Source organism: Rhipicephalus sanguineus, chromosome 3, assembly GCF_013339695.2.
Source record: "Rhipicephalus sanguineus isolate Rsan-2018 chromosome 3, BIME_Rsan_1.4, whole genome shotgun sequence".
Classification (NCBI taxonomy): domain Eukaryota; kingdom Metazoa; phylum Arthropoda; class Arachnida; order Ixodida; family Ixodidae; genus Rhipicephalus; species Rhipicephalus sanguineus.
The window spans coordinates 79600796-79620971 of record NC_051178.1 but is presented as its reverse complement, the minus strand read 5'-3'; the positions used below and the strand labels follow the sequence as shown (position 1 = coordinate 79620971).

The 20176-nt window shown below is 45.3% G+C and overlaps 1 protein-coding gene across 2 annotated transcripts in view; it reads left to right on the top strand.

Moving 5' to 3' along the window:
* The window catches only part of LOC119386777 (activating molecule in BECN1-regulated autophagy protein 1A-like), a 125500-nt gene that overhangs the window by 81355 nt on the left and 23969 nt on the right, over positions 1 to 20176 (top strand). For both annotated transcript variants that reach the window (XM_049413237.1, XM_037654053.2), the window contains exons 11-14: positions 6033 to 6643; positions 11694 to 11898; positions 13989 to 14072; positions 18694 to 18953. In XM_049413237.1, the coding sequence (XP_049269194.1) occupies positions 6033 to 6643; positions 11694 to 11898; positions 13989 to 14072; positions 18694 to 18953 (1160 nt within the window). The remainder of the gene's footprint in view (positions 1 to 6032; positions 6644 to 11693; positions 11899 to 13988; positions 14073 to 18693; positions 18954 to 20176) is intronic.

The following is a 20176-nucleotide window of genomic DNA, read 5'->3' as shown; positions in this document are numbered from 1 at the left end:
GTAGGAAACACTATTCGAAAATATTTAAAATTATGAATATTCACACGCCCCTACTAAAAACTCCTGCAACAAATTTCACTTGTAACAGAACTGCCTATAGCAAATATTCAGTTGGCGTATAAATGTTTTGTCAGAGTTTGTCTACATGACATAAATGTGATGTAGAGTCACTGATCAATTATTTGGATGCTAGAAATTCGAACAAGCTCTTCTGTTTGTACACCTTTGTGGTCCCCCCACTCATTTTACTAATGTACTGTATAACCACGACTGACAGTTAACCCTTTGAGGGTCGAATTTTTTCGTGAAATGTACTCCATAAATGTGTATTTTATTTATTGCTGAATTAAATTCTTCAGACGATTCTATTTCAGAAACAAATTGTCTAAAAATTTTTTGCGTGACCGTAAAGTGACAAAAAAATCATGTTGTTACATGCACCTGCTTTATTCGTGAAGACGTCAAGCAAAATCCTAAAATAAAAACACGTATACGATTTTTTATAAATAAAAATTATGCGTTGTATTAAACATAACTCACAGACATGCAAAAATAAGCACACCAGAGTACTTTTTCGGTAAAAAATGTTCTTGCTCTAACACTAAAACTTTTCAGCTTGTGATAGTCGAGATATCGCTCCTTCATCATCATTCGAGTCTGAACTCGTAAGTAAATCCTCGTCTGACGAACTGACATCCAATGAATCAGATTCTGATTCGGCACTTGGGGAATACAGTCAAACCCCACTACAATGAAATTGATGGTGCTCGGAAAAAATTTTGTTGATGCGAGCATTTCATTTTAGTGAAATCGACAAAAATATAACTGACCTGAACTAGTAGAAGAGAGAAACTTGTATTTCCAAAAATTCAATAAGTGTTGGCTGCTTCCTTTGTGTCGCCAGCAGCGTCATGACGCGATTCTCATATATGCATAGCAACGCCAGGTTGAAAAGCACGCTGAAAGAACGGCTTCCTCAAACGAACCAAACAGAAGCACAGGCGCGCAACACGAACTGCACAGTTGCACTAATACGCTAACACTAGTTATTCGCCGACAAAGCCGAGATGCAGGCGTGGTATTGCGGAGCGATGGCTTATGCCTTATTCTATGCTATTCGTATCATCCACCATTCGCGGCTGGTTGATCCCATTGATAATGCGGACGAATTGTTGCTCCGACCACCGGTGACACTGGCCAAGCACGAAAAGCATTGACATTGGAAAAGGCATCGTTCCGCGATTGCATCCCAGGGCTGATCCCTTTGATAACGCGAACAAATTGTTGTTCCGACCACCAGTCGCACTGGCCAAGCGCGAAAAGCACGAAAAGCATTGGAAAGGCATCGAAAAAGGAATTGTTCAGCGATTGCACCCCAGCGTGGCCAACTGAGCTTTGGCTTCGGATTGTCTGCGGCTAAGAAGCAACTCAAGCCAGTTGCGAAAGCAGGGTAGTCTGATCGCCGCCGCTATGAAGCAATGGCAGCCCTCATGCTCACTCAAACAGCGGCGGTTTCTGGTGGTGCCAACACGTAATTTAGACTTTCTAGACGTATTTTTATGTTATAAAATGCACCAAAATGTTCGAGATTGTGTTTATTGCACAGCAAAATTTTTGAGCCTGGAATTGCACGCATAGCGTAAGCGAACTACATGAGTGAGCGCACGGAAGAAAATTGTATAGTTGTGCACCCGTCCGGAAAGCAAAACAAGTGAAAAGGCTGTAATAATCCTTCTTCTTTTCGCCAACAAGACGGAGTTAGTTTTTCCGAGGCCCCAGAGCAGGAAACGCAGCCATCGTTTGTGTAATTTAGCGTCACACAGAAGCAGATGTAATCGCGCCCCAGGGAGCAATAAACGAAAGAGTAACAGGCAGTCACCCTTTTAGAGATTAGAAACCAGACAGCCATCAGCTTTGCGGGCGCAAGAAGCGATAGCCACCCGAAGGACGAAACCAAAACCAAGCTGCACTTTGTGCGCGCGCTCAGATGCGTAAGTGAAAGCCACGCGCTGCTTTAGAAAGAAAGAAAAAAAGAAAACTGAGAGACATCGTTGCATGAAAAACATTCCACGTGTTCCCGAAGTGTGGCAGCACATGCCAAGCAAGGGAAATGATAAAAAAAAAGTGCGCGTTTTATACAGGCAATGACGTACATGTACAGTGTAAACCCTTTGGTGCCTCTTAGGTGACCGTACATCTACGGCGTAAACCCTCAAAGGGTAAACACGCCATACAGCACGCCATTTGATTTTTCAGCCCAATCAGGTGTGACATCAAACGCCATGACAAGCTGACTGAGCAGTGTTTACGTTCTGCAAGGTTGCCAGCACAGAAAAGGTGCGGTGACTGTGAATGGATAGCTGGTGTCAAAATCCACATGGCAGCAATGGCCTCCTCTAAGCTACAGTTTCCAATTTCGAAGGCTATGCTTTTGCTGGCTGTGCGTATTGGTTCCTGGCATAGAGTTTCATACAACAACCTAGAGAGGAAACTGGCGCTGCGATCATTCAACAACCATGGGAATGATGGGAAGTACAGGCTTCGGACTGGATTGCATTAGCTAGCGAACTGTATACGGATCTTTTTCTGCAGTTTCAGTTTCGTTCTTCGCGAGGCATGGGTAGTGGGGTGCATTGTGAAGCACTCAACCAGTGCCTTTGTTGTTCAAACAGGCTGAAGACCGCTAGATCTCTTGGCTTGCTGCGATATTGCAGCTTTACAGGTTGTATTCAATAGTTTTAGCAAAGCATCATGTACTCAGTGCTCCGCATAGATGTAGCGTCCCATGCCAGTGCAGGAAATTGCATTTTTTTTGATAATCGCGTCTTGCCAAAAGTCGTTCAGATCGGCTGCAAAACGACGGCGAAGCTAAGTAGATGCAACAATACGCTCCTCTGACTTGACTTCACAACAAAACGGGAGATGCTTTGGGGGCAGACCACTTGGACAGACACACCTGGCTTCGCAGCAGATGATGCGTTTAGTGTTTCTCACTCAATACAGTACTGTTATTTCCGTAAATAGATAATCTGTACTTTCGAGGGAAAAACGAGCCTGTTTGTTTTAAGTGTTGTAAAAAAATAATTCATTATATCGTGATGCCAGATCTAGAACACAATTGCAGAGCAATGCATACCCTGGTGGTTGAACTTGCCCAGGTTCTACTTCCATCTCACGGTTACGCAAACTTTTTGCAACAAGTTTTACGTACAAAAGAATCAAGTGAGTTTTAATTGTAAATAACTTCATATCGCTTTATTTTACACTTGGCAAACAAGCGTCGCGAATTTCAAGAACTTAATCCATCCATACCCATCATTCCCATGGTGGTTGAAGCACCGCTCAAGGAGCCCACATAGACACTAGCGCCAGATTTCCCTCTAAGTATTGTAGTATGAAACTCTATGGTTCCTTGTGTCTGCATTTAGCTAGTGTTCAGTCTAGCATCCATTGACTGTCTATGGCGGCCAAACCACAGGCCAAGCCAAGCCACTGAGCATTGTCATTTGTGTCTTGAGCTTAGCCTGATTACAGTAGTAGCTCGGTGATACAAACTCGGTTGATATGAAATTGGGACTGATATGGATTCGTAAAATTCCCCGGCTGAATTCCATTGTGTCCAGTGGGCCAGAATTCAGATGATCCTAAAACTTTTCCGCGTTGTGACGGGTGATACGAACTTGGGTACCGAAATCGTCAAGTGACAGCAGAGAGCAGTGTGCTCCAGATGCATCGGAAGTACGCGCGCGTCCAGCGCACACGCAATCAGAACTGTGGTTATCGTTTCCCACAACCGCTGCAGACGGAACCGCGATCGCTATTGCCGCGATCATCTATGGTGATGACGAAACTCCGAAAATACACGGTGCATCCAATGTTCACAGAGTCAAGCGAAGCTACTTGCCGCTACCGCGGCGGACAAAGCCGCCGCATAAGTGATCATAGATAGCAACGACTTAGTTCTGAAGGCCCGCACACGCATATTGAAAATGAAACTACTGTTGACAACAACTGCTGCACACGAAACTGTGGTTATCATCGACACGATCATGTATGGCGACGATGAAAGTGATGAAACTCTGACAGTGCACGTGCATCCAACGCTCGCAGAGTCAAAGCAATGCTGCTTTTGGCAACCAGTGCGGACAAAACCGTGGCAGATGTGATCGTAGATAGTAACGACGTAATTATGAAGGCACGTGTGCGGCCAGCGTACATGGGTTGAAAACAGAACTGCCATTTGCTGCAACTGCTGTGCACGAAACTGTGGTCACTAGCAACGCGATCATCAATAGCGACCACACACTCCGAAAGTATGCAGCTAACGCAGTAGTAAATTAAAGGCAATAAAGCCATAAAAAGGCATAAAGTGTTTTAGTGTTCCTGTCGTTTGCTTATGGTGGAGCGGACTTCGGCACTTTGCTTTCAGTTGGCCTCAAGTGAAGCTCTCACGTGCACGTTTGAGGCAGCCAGCTGGCCCTCTCTTATTGGTCCGTTCACGTGTGTCCCTGAAAGACAGATGCGAGTTCTTTCGAGTGAAATAAATGTTTTGTGCATATATCGTAGTTTGAAAGTGGATTTTTCTCATTTTTTGGTGATACGAAATTTCAGGTGATACAAATATTTTTGCTCCCCTTCAGATTCGTTTCACCGAGATTCTACTATATGTGGTAGATCTTTCACTTCTGTATTGCACTTGTCTCATCCACGTTGTCGTTGAAGTGGGGAAATGGCAACACTTTCGGACAGAGATGAGAGTGAAAAAATGTCCATCGGGAACAAGCAGCAGGCGGGGCACAACACAGCGCGTCGTTTTCGACACTTATCCAGCCCGCAACGATGCAGGGTGTACGCCAATGATTCTCGCTGCACCGAGTTGGCTTGGCTGGCTTACGGACCTTATGGTTGCTCCAAAGCGAATGCAATCTTGGAGGCTACGCCTGGCTGCATCAGCATTCAGTAGCATTTGTTGGCAGCCTTAATGAGAAAACTGCATCATGGCTTATTCGCGCTGCCAGGGACTCGATGAAAGGATAAACGAAAAGAAATAGACACACACAGGGTGGCTAGAGGGGGGTCCTTTGAAGGCCAAAAAGCTGCTTTTTTCTTGACTTGTACCCAAGTATAGTCATTTTTCTCATCCTCGCACACAGGCAACTGCTCACCCGACTGTTGGGTGTTTTGATGCACCGTTAGGTGTGAACTCTGACATTACTACATAATTTTGGAAGCCATGCTTTGACTGCATCTCGCTACTGTGATCTTGGAGGCCACACTCTGGCGGAGATACCTAGCTGCTCTGGCCTGTGTGGACAACTGTAGAAAGAGAGAGAAGGAGGCGGAGGGGGGGGGCTCTGGCTGGGATAGGAAAGAGGAAGGCAGTAGTGTGAGTAAATAGTAGTGTGGTGTGTGCACTGCTCGCATGCGGCTGCATGCAGTAGTTTTATCGGGATGCAGGAGTATTGAATTGCTTTGCCGAGCACTGCAGGAAGAGACACAGTGAGCGCAAATGCAACATGATATTTTTAGCTTTAGAGATGATTTTAGTTGGTATATACATTTACAGTAAATTTTACTTTGTTAAAATGAGGTTTCATATGCATGTATCTCTATGAGGGTTTCAAGCGGACATTAACTTCATTATACACATTACAGTGGACTCTCAATAAACAGAAATCCCTTGTACAGATTGTACAGAATCGCTGCTTAAACGGAGCAACTGTCTCTAACATGATTGGTTTCGTACCTGACTACTGCAACCCTTTTCATCGCTCAATAAACGGAACTCGTGCTAAATGGAACATATTTTCTTGGTCCCTTCAGGTTCTGTTTAATGAGTACTGTATTTCCTTATATCCTGAGGTTCAAGTGTAAACAGCTGATTTTACGGACTTCATTATATCGTGCTTTGTATGGTTAGCTCCAGCCACTGTCCTGTTTGTCTGTTTTTTGACGTGTGGCAGTAACTCAATACGTATGCCTGCCCAGTTTTCCTGCATTGTTCATCCATTTGCTCTTTGCTGCCACTGCAGAGATGAGCCTGCAGCTGACACGCCAAATGCAGCGGATACTGGCTGCTGACTACCGGCTCGCCCAGCTCCACCTCAATGCCACGTCCACATCGTCGGGCCCCAATGCCTCAGCGAGCCCTCCCCCCTTGTCCCCGCCTCCGACCTCATCTTCGTCCATGGCCTATGGCGGCCACAGCTACCACCGTGGTCACACGCACTCTACCACTGGTGGGGATTCTGGCTTGCCGTCTGCAGCTGCCAGCGCTGCATCAACGTCAAGCAGACCAGGGGGCCTTGCTTCTACACCTCCACCGTCTCACCGACCGATGGAGTGCCCGAGGCTGAGGCGGCATCACCACCACCCCCAACACAGGCGCGTCCATGCCGCCCCGATGGTGGGTGGCAGCAGTGGCAGTGCACTGGCTTCGCCATCTTTGTCGTCGGACTCGCTTGACTCCTCAGACGAAGAAAACCTTGACTTTGGACACATGGAAGTAGACGCAGTTGGCAGTGGATCACTTTCGTCTGCATCATTGTCGTCCAGGAGACGGAGCAGGATGTTAAGGCGGAACCGCTTCTGGCCAGCCTCGCCCCCTCCGATTGTGCCAGAAGAGGATCCGTCTCTTCCAGAGGTTGGTGGCTCCTGGCAGTTTCACATTTTCAGACATAGTTTGATACTAACATTACAAGAAAGAAATCTGGCATTGTAGTTCAGGGCCGTACCCAGGAATTTTTTTCGGGGGGGGTTCGCGTGTAGAACGGCTGCCATTTTTTAAGATTTATACTGGCTTATTTTTGTGAATAAATCAAGTACATCGCTTACTTGTAATAATTCGATGGTACTTTTCAATTATTTGTACCCAAATAAAGAAATTGGTATGTCAACCTCAAATTCTGGTTAAAGCAAGAAATAAGTTTGGACAATAGCACCACCAAAGCTGGGGACACCGCGACCAACGGCTCCTGATGAAGTAACACAATGTAACCGCGGTACAAAAACGGTATGTATGTGTTACAAGCTGCCACTCTAGCGTCGCCAGCGCAAAGTCGGCGACGGGAATGGCAGCAGGTTAGGTCGTTCCGTACGTAAGCAGAGACAGTAAAGAGATCAGAGACGTGTGAGGGGAGGCGAACCAGAATGTGTAGGTGCCATGCCACTCACCTTCCTTGGGCATTGCCCAGTGGTAAAGGCGTCACTTTGCCCAGCGTTGAACGTAGAACAAAGGTCACTTGGAGTTGCACTGCGGCCACCATCATTCCCGGCGGCGCATGGGTGTCCTGCTTGTGTTCGTTCTCAGGTGATTCATATAAACCGGTGCATTCTCCTGAGTCGCTACAGAAGTTCGGACGCGCTTGGCTTTCCACCAGTGCTGAGGAGGGCGAAGTTTTATCCTTCGAAGGAGGCGGTTCTTCTCCGTCCGCTTCATCGGTTCGAACTTTCTTGAAGTAAGACGCAAGACTCCTTTGCTTCGTTGTTGCAGAGTGTCTTTTCATTTTGCTGCCGCAATCCTGTGCACGCACACAGAAGTGGCCAGTGGCTCCAAAAGACGTTTGCGACTGCTTCGACTGCCTGGCGTGAACGGCGGGCGATGTTTTCTTCCTCTCTTATCCACTTTGCAGTGGCTAGAATGTAGAAGTGTGATGAACGCGCCGGCTCCCGCGTGGCGCATGTGTTTTCTGAACGCCGCTACAGCTGGTGTGCATGCAGGCCCATTATTGTACTCCAGCTGCAGCAAACTGGGTTAACGCTACTTAAAGACCTTTTCACAGAAGACTCCACGGGCACTGCATACTCCCCTTAATATACGTGAACCCCCAAGAATGCACTGCCGAAACATTTGCACTCCCCTGGTACAGTCCAGAAAGGAGGTGTTGCTCCGTTCCTGTGAAAAAGTCACCTTTTCACAGACGGCTCCCTGGGCGCCTGCATAATTCTCTCTGGGCTGCGCTAATTAAATAGCCGTGACCCCCCAAAAATGCACTTTGTAGGTTGTGACGTCAGCCTCTGTACTCCCGCGCGCAGCCCAGCTTGGCGGCGTTTTTTCTCTCCTGTGAAAGTTGACCGCTGGTGCCGGATTGTGTGCCGGCTGTATCCTCGCTTTGTGCGCTTTGTAGGGAGGCGCATATACCTTCTGTGCACAGAAGAGGTAGATGTCCTTGCGTGTGGTTAAAGTTGTTCGAAGTTGCTCGGATATGCCAGTCTTTCAGTAGATGTCATCTTCGATGATTCGTTTCGGTGGCGAGGACTACAGTTTGAGAAAAGTTTACCCTGCAGCCTGCGTCCTCGGAATGCGCCGCTGAGTTTTTTCCGCTTAGGGGTTTCGTTCCCTGGCACATTTGCGCACGTCGTGTTGGTGTTGCCGTTGCTGTCGAACTGTTTACCTTCACAGAAGGAGACGCGCTTTTCGTAGGAACCCAAAGCCGACACGTGCGGTCCACACAGACGGATAACTTCTCCAGCGGCAATGCACAAGGAAAGCATCTGGAATCAATAAAGGAGCTGCTACGGGGTGAAAGACGAAAAAAAAAAAAAAAGACTCGAAGGAACGCGAGGGCGAAGTGCAAAGCTGTACAAATAGGGCAGGTGCGCGTGCGGGGGAGGGAGCGCTGAGGTGTTCTGGTAAAAGGGTAGGTTTGAAGAAAGGAAGAAGAGGGAAGCAATGCCAGGAAAGTTGCAGTGTAACTTTGGCAGCTGGTGGTCGCTGTGAAGGCGTGTAAATATTTTAGTATCACCCGAAAAGTTAAAGCATCAAAAAAATTTCGGGGGGGGGTCAGAACCCCCTCAACCCCCCCCTAGTTACGGGCCTGTTGTAGTTGCTCAGTCTCTATGGGAACGATGGACGTACAGTCAATTCTTAATCATAGAAAGGTTGAAGCAGGAGGTAAAATTTCTGTGGTGCAGTAGAATCCGGCTGTTATGTTGCACAGCGCTGCGTTTTCCTGCCTGTTGCACCTTTTCTCTGCCGGTCCCAGCATAGCTTCAAAAGTATCCAATGTATTGGGAACCCTGCTGTTACGGCACAACTGTGGGACTGTCAATATGGAGTCATCAGTATCACAAATATTAGCAATGTTTTCCATTTGAACCACTGTAACATGGCACATTGTTTGCCCTGCTGTCATAAAATATGATCCTAACATTCCTTGTTCCTGTTCTATTCTCTTCCATGATGAAAAGAGTTTTCTTGCTCTTTCCTTTTGCTAGCTGCTCCAAAACGTAGTTTTTTAGCTCCAAAATGTTTTTTTCCTGTTCCATAAAGTGCTCCAAAGCCTAACTCAGCTGCCCCACCCCTGCTATAGACGAAAAAACCTGGCCCAGGGGGTGCTGCTGTGCCTTTCTGAAAAGCGCCCCCTTTTTCGGAAATGTCGTTATGCGGTCGCGCACTGTGCTCCGCCGACGGGTTGTTTACATTGCGGCTGTGTGCGTTCTGTCTCGCTGCACGCGCGTGCATGCTTTCTCTCTCTCCCCCTCTTGTTTACTGCTCTCGAAACGTGTGCTCTCTCCCATGCGCTTGTGCACACGTTTTCCTCTCATGCTGGGCTGAGCAGCAGTGCGCTCATGGTGCTCATGTGAGCGTGCTAGCCTTGCGCTGCGCTTGCTCTCGCGTTATACACTCAAGCCTCGTTACAACGAACACGTATATAACGAATTATCGGATATAACGAAGTAAATGAAGAATAGTCTTGTAATAGCTACAGTGTTACAAATAAATGTTTATAACGAATTTTCGGATATAACGAAGTTATTTTCGTGACAGCTGCGACTTTGTTATAATGAGGTTTGAGTGTATTTAACTGCAGGTCCAGTTCGTTGTCTCGCGGGGTCGGTGGAGATGGTGTAGAGCACGTTTGTCAAGAGACTGGCCGAGAAAGCTAACCTTTTGGTGACCGTAATGCCCAGATGTTCGAGAAAATGAAAGGTTGAAAATAAATTAGTGCGCCATGCTTTTAAGAATGGTAAAAAAAAAATGGCACCATGATTGCGCCGAGCATTTATGACGTGAACTTCTGCAGCCTCGATATGAAAATAAATGCAAAAAAAATGTGAAATTAGTCACCCTGCTTAAAAACGTGCGTGCATACGAAAGAAGCGTTTATAAATGACACAGCCAGCATGGACTAATTCATGCCAACCCGAGTTTGGCATGAAAACCACCCAAAACGGGCGTGTTTCCCCGAAAATTGATCTTAAGCTGGGCTCCTTGGTAAATGATTTTTGGGGTGAACAGCGCAAGGGCAGAGGATGAAACACCACGACGAGAACAAGGACAAGAAGGGAGCGAAGACAGTAGGACCAACGCTTTGTTCCTTTGTTGTCCTTGATCTCGTCGTGCTGTTTTATTATCTGCTCTAATTATGAACCAACTAGCCCTCATCAAGTTGTTACCAATGCACTAGGGCGAAACAAATAATGTGCACTCGCGTTTGCTAGCTTCACTGTTCTGTTTTTGCGCATTTTGCCCCAAGTTTGAGGTGGGCTGTTTTCCTAGTCCTGCGATCAGAGCAGCATCAAAGCCGTATTGCTAAAATTTGTGGAAATGAAGATGCGTACCCGGTACACACGCGCATGCACGCACCCACACACACACACTGTTTCGGCTAGCAGCACTTCAGCGAATGGTAACATTTTGTGCTACTTTGCCTCAGAAACATGGGTGAGATTTTTTTTAACGAATGACAATGGCTTTGTACACAGTAGTCCATGTCGAGAAAGAACGGAGTGCTGCAATATCCGTTGCACCGATATGGCCTCCTTACACGTTCGAAATAAAAAGGAAAAGTTAAGTAGCTTGAGCGCCCAATTTTGCAAGGTACAGAAATGTTTGTCATCATATGGTGGATGAACGACACATATAAAACGATCAGAAATGGTCTTTGTATTGGTGAGAAGTGCGTACAACAAATGATACAATGACTTTCAAAGGCTTCTCAGAATAAACTAATCGAGTTATTAATGATAAAAAATACAATCACCATTAGTGCATTTATGTGATGAATGTACAATACAGACCCCGTTCTGTCACGCTGCTGCCTCACATACTCACAGGCCGCAAGTAAGATTATCGGAGAGCACCATTGCAGATACGCAATCACCATCACTGTGTTAAATATTTCACGGTATGCGCAGTACCACAACGGGTTTTCACATAAGCTGATGTTCTAGTGTGCTCTTCCCTGAAGGTACTGAATGGTCGCGTTGATATAGGAGGAGTCGACTAAACTCTATTGCTCTATGCTTAAGGACCACTGGCGCGCAAAATAAATAAGGCGCGCGAAATAAATGATGATTTGAATATGCGTACAGCTAGGCGCTTGTTTTGCCTGTGTATTTCCCTTGGATATGCAGTTTCACAGTTCAATTCACTGCTTTTAATCTTCTCAAGGCTGATGGGGCACTGCGCGGCATAAGAACGGTGCGTACTGACTTGTGGAATGACGTGGCTTTCTTTGCAACTTGGAAACGCAATCACCCGCAGCACGTGCTCCGCTGAAAACGCGCGCGCAGCAACGTGCAGTCACTTCTACGGGCGAGCTGACGACCTTCGACGTTTTCAGCGACCCACCAGGGGAGCATCTGGCGCTGGCGTCATGCGTGCAAACTTTAGGTTGCCTCATCTATAACTATTGTTTTGTCCATTACACAGCGTGACCATCTTGTTTTACCTTGATGCTTGTGTGTAGGTGCACGTGTCGCCACCATCGTCACCGCCACCTGTGCGTCCCACAGCCCCCGTGCCTCCGAGGCCACGGTCTCCACCACTGCCGGTGATTTTGTCGGGGGGTCCCTCTGCTCGGGTGCCCCCCCTGGATTCCCTCTGGCTGGGTCCCCCTCCCTCGGCAGCATACTTTTCGCTCCTCTACGAGGGAGGCTTCCGACCACGGCTCAGTGAGTATTGTTGCTCACAATACCACCAGTTCAATCAAGTCATTGCACCTGCGGTAATGGCTTAGCCGGCGCAGCGTTGCACTGCTAACTACGAGGGCACAGGTTACTGCTACCCAGGCCAATATCCAAATACATGCAAGCAGTGCAAGCAAAAAGCAGATTTATTTAGCATTATGTGGTCGTGCACAGCAGTAGACCATAAAAATCGGGAGGTAAATACTAGAGCTGTGCGAATAGCAAAATTTGGGGTGCAAAGCAAATTCGAATATCGAAGTGTGAGTGCGAATTGAATCAAATATTTTTCTAATATTTCTCTGATATTTTTCTAATACTTCGAAGCAAAATTGCAGAAAAAAAAGTTGGAGAGGATTCCTAAGCATATTCTTTGAGATAGCAACATGAAAGTGTTTCTTTTCGCTAGGTTGATGAAGCACTGGTGGGGTGGTGTTTCATAGTTGTCTTATCAAGAATGAGGCAATGTAGAGGCAGAATTGCATTTATGTACATGATATGGTGCAACCAAAGTGTTGCCGACAACACTTTACACGTGATAGGCGAAGATGCCATTTCCTCAGCCTCTCCTCCTCTTTCAACTTCTGTGGAAGCCCAACTGATGTGGCAGACAAGGGTGTGCTCCCTTCAAGTCCGGAGTGCCAAATCTCCCTCGCAGACGTTGGTATACAAGGACATCTGAAATTTTGGATGGTAAAAAGCTTCGGTGTCTGATTTTTCGGACTTCCTGCCCAAATTTCAGGTCCAAAACTGCATTAATTGAGCCCCCACCTCTGCCACATCTTTCATCTCCATGTTGGAACCAGTGTTTTCTTGAGTTGATACATTTGCGACCGTGCAGAGCTTGAAAGGCAGCTTTGCCGCAATACGGAGGTGTGATGATGTGAAGCATATTGAAAAATCTAGGGACCACTTCCAATCGGACACTGTCTCTTGGCTAAGCTCGACTGTAACTGAGCTTGAAAGGCAGCTTTGCCGCAATACGAGAGTGTAATGAGGTGAAGCATATTGAAAATCTGGAGGGGTCACTTTCAAGTGGACGTTGACTGTATTTGTCTCTGGGAAGTTCGAATTATTCGAATAGTAAAATTCCAGTGCAAATCGAATCAAATAACAAACACTATTCGAAAAATATTCGAAATTTCAAATATTCGCACACTCCTAGTAAATACTAAAACTGAGCAGTGGGAGGCTGTGCTGAGCAGCTCTGACCCTGACCTGCTGGCCAGAATTATCAAGAGAGCAGAAGATGCTGCCCAGGGGCTCATGGCTGCCTGACCACAAAGCCGTCCACCGAAATACCTTGGTGTTTAAATGAAGTTTTTGCTCACTCACTGACTTCTTATAAAGCAGTGCGAAGAAAAGTTATGCTATTGGTCCTTGGGAATTAACCAGATACATTAAATCACTGGAAGTCAGAATTTGCATGTATTGTGGGTGCTTGAGCCATTTTTGTAACTAATGTACCTGTTTGTTAACACCCATTTTTACTCTTTGAAAATGCAATTATTGTCGCTTTCCTTTGCTGTTGTGGAACCATCTGAAATAAGAAATTGTAAACTGCGTCTGTGTTTCTTGCCTATATTTTTTTTTTCGGTAGAAAAGACGTTAAGTCACTTTCGCTGCAATACGCTAGTGTCACACAGAAAAGCGTATAACATTTGAAAACGGGCTAGCAGATGTCACGGGACACAGCACATTTTGTGCCTTATTACGCACGGATGCATGCTCTATATAATTACGAGTACGAGTATGATAGTTGATGTCTGGAAACGTTACTGGCTTTGTCCACAGCTGTCTCTGACGTTACTGCGGCCCTAAGAAACAGTAAACATTTCAACACAAGTTGGTATGTAGCCCAGAGTCATATTCATGAGAACATCTGATGATTTAGACAAAATGCTGGGGTCCCCTCGAATGTGAATTATCGAGAGCCTACTCTATTTTATTGTGTGACAGCTCGATTATGTGTAATGCTTAAAATTCAGTTCAGAATGCTAAATACGCTGATGATTAGCTGTCACTTATACCAGTGGAAACTAAATGAACACATTGTTTTTTTTCACCCCCTGACCCAGGTGTGTATGAGACTGGCCCAAACCTGACCCACCGAATCCAGTGCTGGGATATGACTGGCTCTGAGCTGCCAGACATTGGTGACGGTAAGCCTACTTCAGATGTTGTCCACCCTCCACTTGGCACTTATGTGGATGGAAGGAGGCATGTAGGTTAACACACAGGTGTTCGCACTTTCGGGTTTTTTTTTTTATGAACAGCTGTGACAGGCCTTTCCACCCTCTGCAGGTTGTGTAGCTGTAACCCTTCTTTTGAGCCCACTCCTGTGACATTTAGGCATGAGAGCCAGGAGGCACATGTTATCATGAAATTTTTCCCATAAAAAGAATGTGGGATCTTAAAGATATTTGCTTGATGACGCTTAGAGATGAGTGTGTGTGCATGAAGGTTGGCTTTTATACAGTGAAACCTTGTTATTAGAAAACTGTGTGTAACAAAGCAAATGTTCCCCTCGAAATCCCCACAGAGATATTACATTTATTTTGAACCAGATGTTTCAACCCTCTGAGAGTCGAATTTTTTGCGAAATGCACTCCCAAAATGTTAATTTTTTTATTCCTGAATTAAACTCTTCAGACGATTCTATTTAAGAAACAAATTGTCTAAATTTTTTTGCGTGACAGTAAAGTGACAAAAAAATAATTTTTGTTGTTACATACTCATGGTTTATTCATAAGCAACATCAAGCAAAATAAAAAAAAACACTTATACGATTTTTTATGAATAAAACTTATAATAATAATCCTTCGTCTTATTGCCAACGAGATGGAGTTAGTTTTTCCAAGTCCCCAAAACAGGAAATGCAACCATCGTTTGTGTAACTTAGCGCTGCATGGAAACAGATGTAATCGTGCCTCAGGGAGCAATAAACGAGAGAGTCACAAGTGGTCACCCTTTGAGATATTAGAAACCAGACAGCCATCAGCTTTGTGGGCGCGAAGGACGAAACCAAAACCAGCCTCACCGCGCGTGCGCGCTCGAATGCGCAAGCGAAATCCGGCGCGCCACTTTGGAAAGAAAAAAAAAACTATGGAGAGACATTGGTGCATGAAAAAAAAATTTCATGTGTTCCCAAAGAAACCTCACTGCATTGACGCTATCATGCTAAACGCACGTGTACGGTACAGCAAGCATAGACAACCCAAATGCTTTGTCTGCTGCCACGACCACTTGAGCATCGCGGAGAATACATCGCTTGCAGGAAATTTGTCATCGCTGCGTTAACCCAACAAACTGCTCGCCGCATGTGTGCACATTACGAAGAACATTCCCACGGCAAATGCGCAGATACGGTAAAGCAAGCGGCCCAACATTAATGGCATGAGCTGAGTAGGTGACACGCTGCACGCTACTAGCAAGGAGATGATCGGCTCCTCACAGCCATGCTGCATTTCAGTGAAACTGTCAGTTTTTGCTAAGTAGCAGATCATAGTACAGACGCATACACATGCTTGATGACCGCCATATGCTTGATGACCATATGCTTGATACGTATGCTTGATAACCGCCGCCGTAGCTCAGTGGTAGAGCATCGGATGCGTTATTCGAAGGTCGCAGGTTTGGTCCCTGCCGGCGGCAAGTTATCTTTTCGTCCACTTTACTTTCTTCACATTTATATCCCAATATTACAAATAACATCTCCTATGCTTTCCTTGGCATTATTGTCTGTTAGTTCTCATTAATATTGTGTTTAACAAAGAAAAACGAGCCCTTAAAAGCAATCTTATTTCCTTCAGACGCATACACATGTATCGCGGAAAGCCGATACTGTCCGTTCTGTCACTATGTCAGTCACTGCATATCCCGGACCCTGTAATAGTTCTGAAATGCTCCTTGCCATCGCCACCGCGCTCTATTGGATAGTCGTGCAAGATTGCCGAAATCATTTCTGCACCTTGGCAAAGAAAAAAGAAAAAGCTTTGTGGGGGGTACTTCAGGCAATATCTGCTGTGCCACTGTATTTATTTCTTGGGTTGGTGGCAATAGCGCACGTCAAGAGATGTAAATTAGTACTTGGGGGTTAGTGCGTACTATTGTTTAGTGCGTAGTTATGCGCATTCCTGGCAGGTACATATTAACGAGGTTTTGCTGTATCTGATGAACAAGATAAGACGCATAAAAATAAATTATAAGAACTCCTGCTACCATGTCTCGAAGCCCCCCCCTTTTTTTTTCATATGCGCAGAGCCGTCTCGATGGCAGATGTGCTAAATATGCCAAATATTCTTTGGCTGTATAGCATTACCGCAGGCTGCAATGCCATCTTCAGGGGTGAGACAGCTGTGCGTATTGCTCATTTTAATAAGACTCAGTTTTCCTACGCCAAGCTGCCCCAACAGCATAAAAAGTGCAGAAATGGCACTGGACTGCTCCAAAACAGCCTCAAAAGCAGGAATTTTGATTCCACCATGAGCTTCAGTGGGGAAAAAAGGCTGAGCTGACCTCATGATTTTCCAAGTAGCACCTAGCAACGCCAGAGCACCAAGAAAATTAAACGTTCGTAGAACACATAGACGGACCCAAGCGTGTTTCTTCTATGCACCTCTCTATGAAGGCTCCCATGATGCCGCCATAACCTCCTCTGGGCTGTTGTAAATATATGCGTGACCCCCCAGAAATGTGCTGCCGTGCCCCGAGCGTGCTGCTTCTACTCGCTAGGCTGTGTGTTCTGGCGCTAGTGTCGCTTAGTGAAAACTATCAAGTGGAATGCGTAGCGGGGTTGACCCTCAGGTTCTTCGTTGTGCGTGGCGTGTTCCTCTGTTGTGCGTGCAAGTTTGCTGTGGGAATGTTCGTACTGTCACGCACCATACCGTGCACGGGTGAGGCGAGTACCTTGGTGCATCAACATGGCGACAACCAGCTTCCTGCATGCGAAGTGTCTCCGCGATGCTCTAAGGGTTTTGGACGAGGAGGTGTCAGTGGGATGATGCGAAGCGTGTTTGTGTTGTGTCCTAATGAAAGTGTGCTGTACGCTTACAATGGTGCAATGCTTGCAATACCATACAGTAGACTCGATAAATGGAAATCTCTTAAACGGAACTGCTGCTTAAATGGAACAAGTGCTTCAGACAAGATTGGTTTCGTACTTGTATTCTGCACCTTTGTTCATCTCTCAGTAAATGGAACTAATGTTAAACGGAACATACTTTCCTGGTCCCTTCAGGTTCCGTTTAATGAGAGTCTACTGTACATGTACATTTGACGAGATAGTCACGCTTTTGCTGTCGCCTGTTAAAAGCGTGCAGTACACTTGATGCTACACCAAACGCATGGCCGAGCAGATAGCTGAAGGCGCTTATTGTGATGTTCTCCTGACAAAGAGTAACACTGACCTACAGGAAGCTCTGGGAAAGCTTGGAACAGCTAAATAAGCAGACCTGCAATAAAGCCAAAGAAGTAATCTGATGAATCATATCACTCATTTTAAGCAAAGGCCTACTGCTATGTAACTACAATTCTTGTGCAGTCACAATTTTTTTATTTTTTGAAAGTGTGATGTTTTTTTGTTTTCTTTGTATGTTTATGGAGTGAACTTAGTTTTTAGAACCTTTTCTCAATTATTTCATTTGTCGTTTGTTACTGGGGCTATATAGGTTTCGTCGTATGTGAAAAGGTAGTGTAGTTCATACCTGGCGATAATCTGTTAAAAAAAACTTTCTGCAAAGGCTGTTTCAATGTTATGTGTATTCTCAATCGATTAAACTACACTCAAACCTCGATATAACGAACACGGATATAGCGAATTTTCGGATATAACGAAGTTATTTTCGTGGCAGATGTGACTTTACTTTGTTATAATGAGGTTTGAGTGTATGTACTTCTCCCCCCAAGTTGCTACAAATTTGTTTTTTCAAGCTCCTAAGATGACCTATTGTTACTTGAATGGCGAGACGCCTCTCCTGTAAATTATAAACACGATATATTTAAAACAGCGGTTGCAGTGCTGACCGGTCCAGCTCCGAGCTCAAGCGGAGACGGCTCGTTGTCCTCTTCGTTAGGCGCCCACGTGCACAGTCTAAAACTAGCAATATGCATGTAGCAATATTACATGCTGCTAAACTGCACCAAATTAAAGTTCTTCTGCTCTAAAATCGAAACTTTGTTGCACCAAAAACTGCTCTCAATTCACTTTCAGCCGTCTCACCCCTGCATCTTTTTCTTTGCACCTTATTAGGCATACATTGCAGTAAAGGGCAATAATGGGCATAAGAAAGTCATTTTGGCTTGCCCTTCAGCTTTGTTCAGGAGGTTCAAGTTCGTTTACTGATTTTTCCTAATTAAGAAATGTCGGTCATCAGTCAGCACCGATATTGTGTGCAGTACTCACGGATTGAACCGCAAAAATTTAGGGCTATGTAATACAAACATTTTTGTTTTCAGCATCTTCAGTTCGTGCGATATAATTGTAATTTTGACTTGAACATTACATCACAGCCAAAGTTACCTTAGTTGGCCAGGTTAGTAGCCTCATGACGGGGTTATCACGAGCAATCGCTTATACTACAGAAGTTGTAACAGCTAGTACACTATACTAGTTGTTACACTACAAAAATCGTTGCGTTTGAATCAGTGAAGACTGTACAGCTTTCATCTATTGTCCTGTTTGCTTGTAAACTGTTAACCAGCTTGGCCAAATGATCACTCTGTACAAACACCTGCTGTCGCGTACACCAACAGTGTCCTCTCTGTCACCTTTTGGTAATGCAGCCAAGGCATGCCTGGTAGCACCGCGGTGCAAGATCCACAACGATGCGAGTGTGGCCCTGGGCGGTGGTCTGCTGGCGGCCCTGGTGCCCTGTGGCCTGCTGGGGGCTTCGCTGTGCGTGTACTCCCTGCGGCCACGAGGCACCCTCCTCCACACTTGGAGCTTTGGGGCCAATGCCATCTCGGTCAGCCTGTCACCGCTCGCCCGGTACCTGGTCGTTGGGTTCGCTGCCACTCGGGGTTACTTTACCCAGGACAGGGAGGCAAGTAGTGCTAATGCCATGTCTCTGCGACTACTGTTGCAAAGTGTCCGTGACTTCAACACCAGTGTTCATGGGCAAGGCACGTTGCCAGGCTAGTTGGTTAGAATTCAAACTTTGTATGGCTTAGCGCAACACAGTACCAATTATGCATAAATAGTAGGCCTGTGCGAATAGTAAATTTTAGGTTTGAAGCGAATTTCGAATAATTTCGAAGCGAATTTGAATAGTATATATCACATATTATAAAGAAAAATGAGCATATTTGTCATGACCTAACTATCCTGCACAATATTTTTTAAAGTTGAAACAAGGCATGTGCAAATGTCATTCTTTTTGGTTCAAAGGGAAGTGGAAGCAACTTTGAATAGTAGCAGAATTTGACTTTCGGTAGAATGCAAGTTATAACCTGTAAAATACGTCACATTTAAAAATTTACTATACTTGGAGCATATAAGTCGGGATATTAAGCTTTTAAACTTAAAAAAAAAATGATGAATCGATGTGAGGGCAATATGTTCATTTAACCTTCAAGTGGGGCTTCGCAGCAGTGCGAATTTGCCCTAGATAGGTGTACTCACTGTATATCACACCTCCACTGCAGTGAAACCACCTTTACAAGGGTGTTACATGCGATTTATATATGTCTATTCGTTCATTTCGAATACTTCAAAACTTGCAATAATGTAAACTCATGTCGAAGTTAATTTCAATACTGTAAGATTCGTTGAAATATTCGAAGTGCTCGAATATTTGCACAAGCCTAGTAAATAGCATGGGTGGTCGCAAATAAAATATTTAATTTCAAGTTAGTGCTGTGTGTGTGTCCTTCTTCTCTGTGCCTGTCATGTTGTGCTACGTCATACGAATTACAAGCGTTCATGTCATGTATGGTACTTATGCATTCTTTTTTATGTTTTTTTCAACACAAGAAGTGTATGACACTTCACAAATGTGATAGTGTAGAAAGAAACGCGCATGTATGTGTGAAACCAAGGATCGCTTAGGAGTTTTTAATGGAGGTGTAGAAATTATAAGGTTAGAGTGGAAAAAAAAACAACTTGCCACCAGCAGTAGCCAAACCTGCAGCCTCAGCATCATGCATTTGGTGCACGCTGCCCCATCCACTTTGTTCAGCATTTACCTAAGTATATGATTCAACATCGGAAGTGTTGCCAGCGTCACATAGCATGGGAACAGTGTTCTTGCCCTCTTGCATTTCCCTT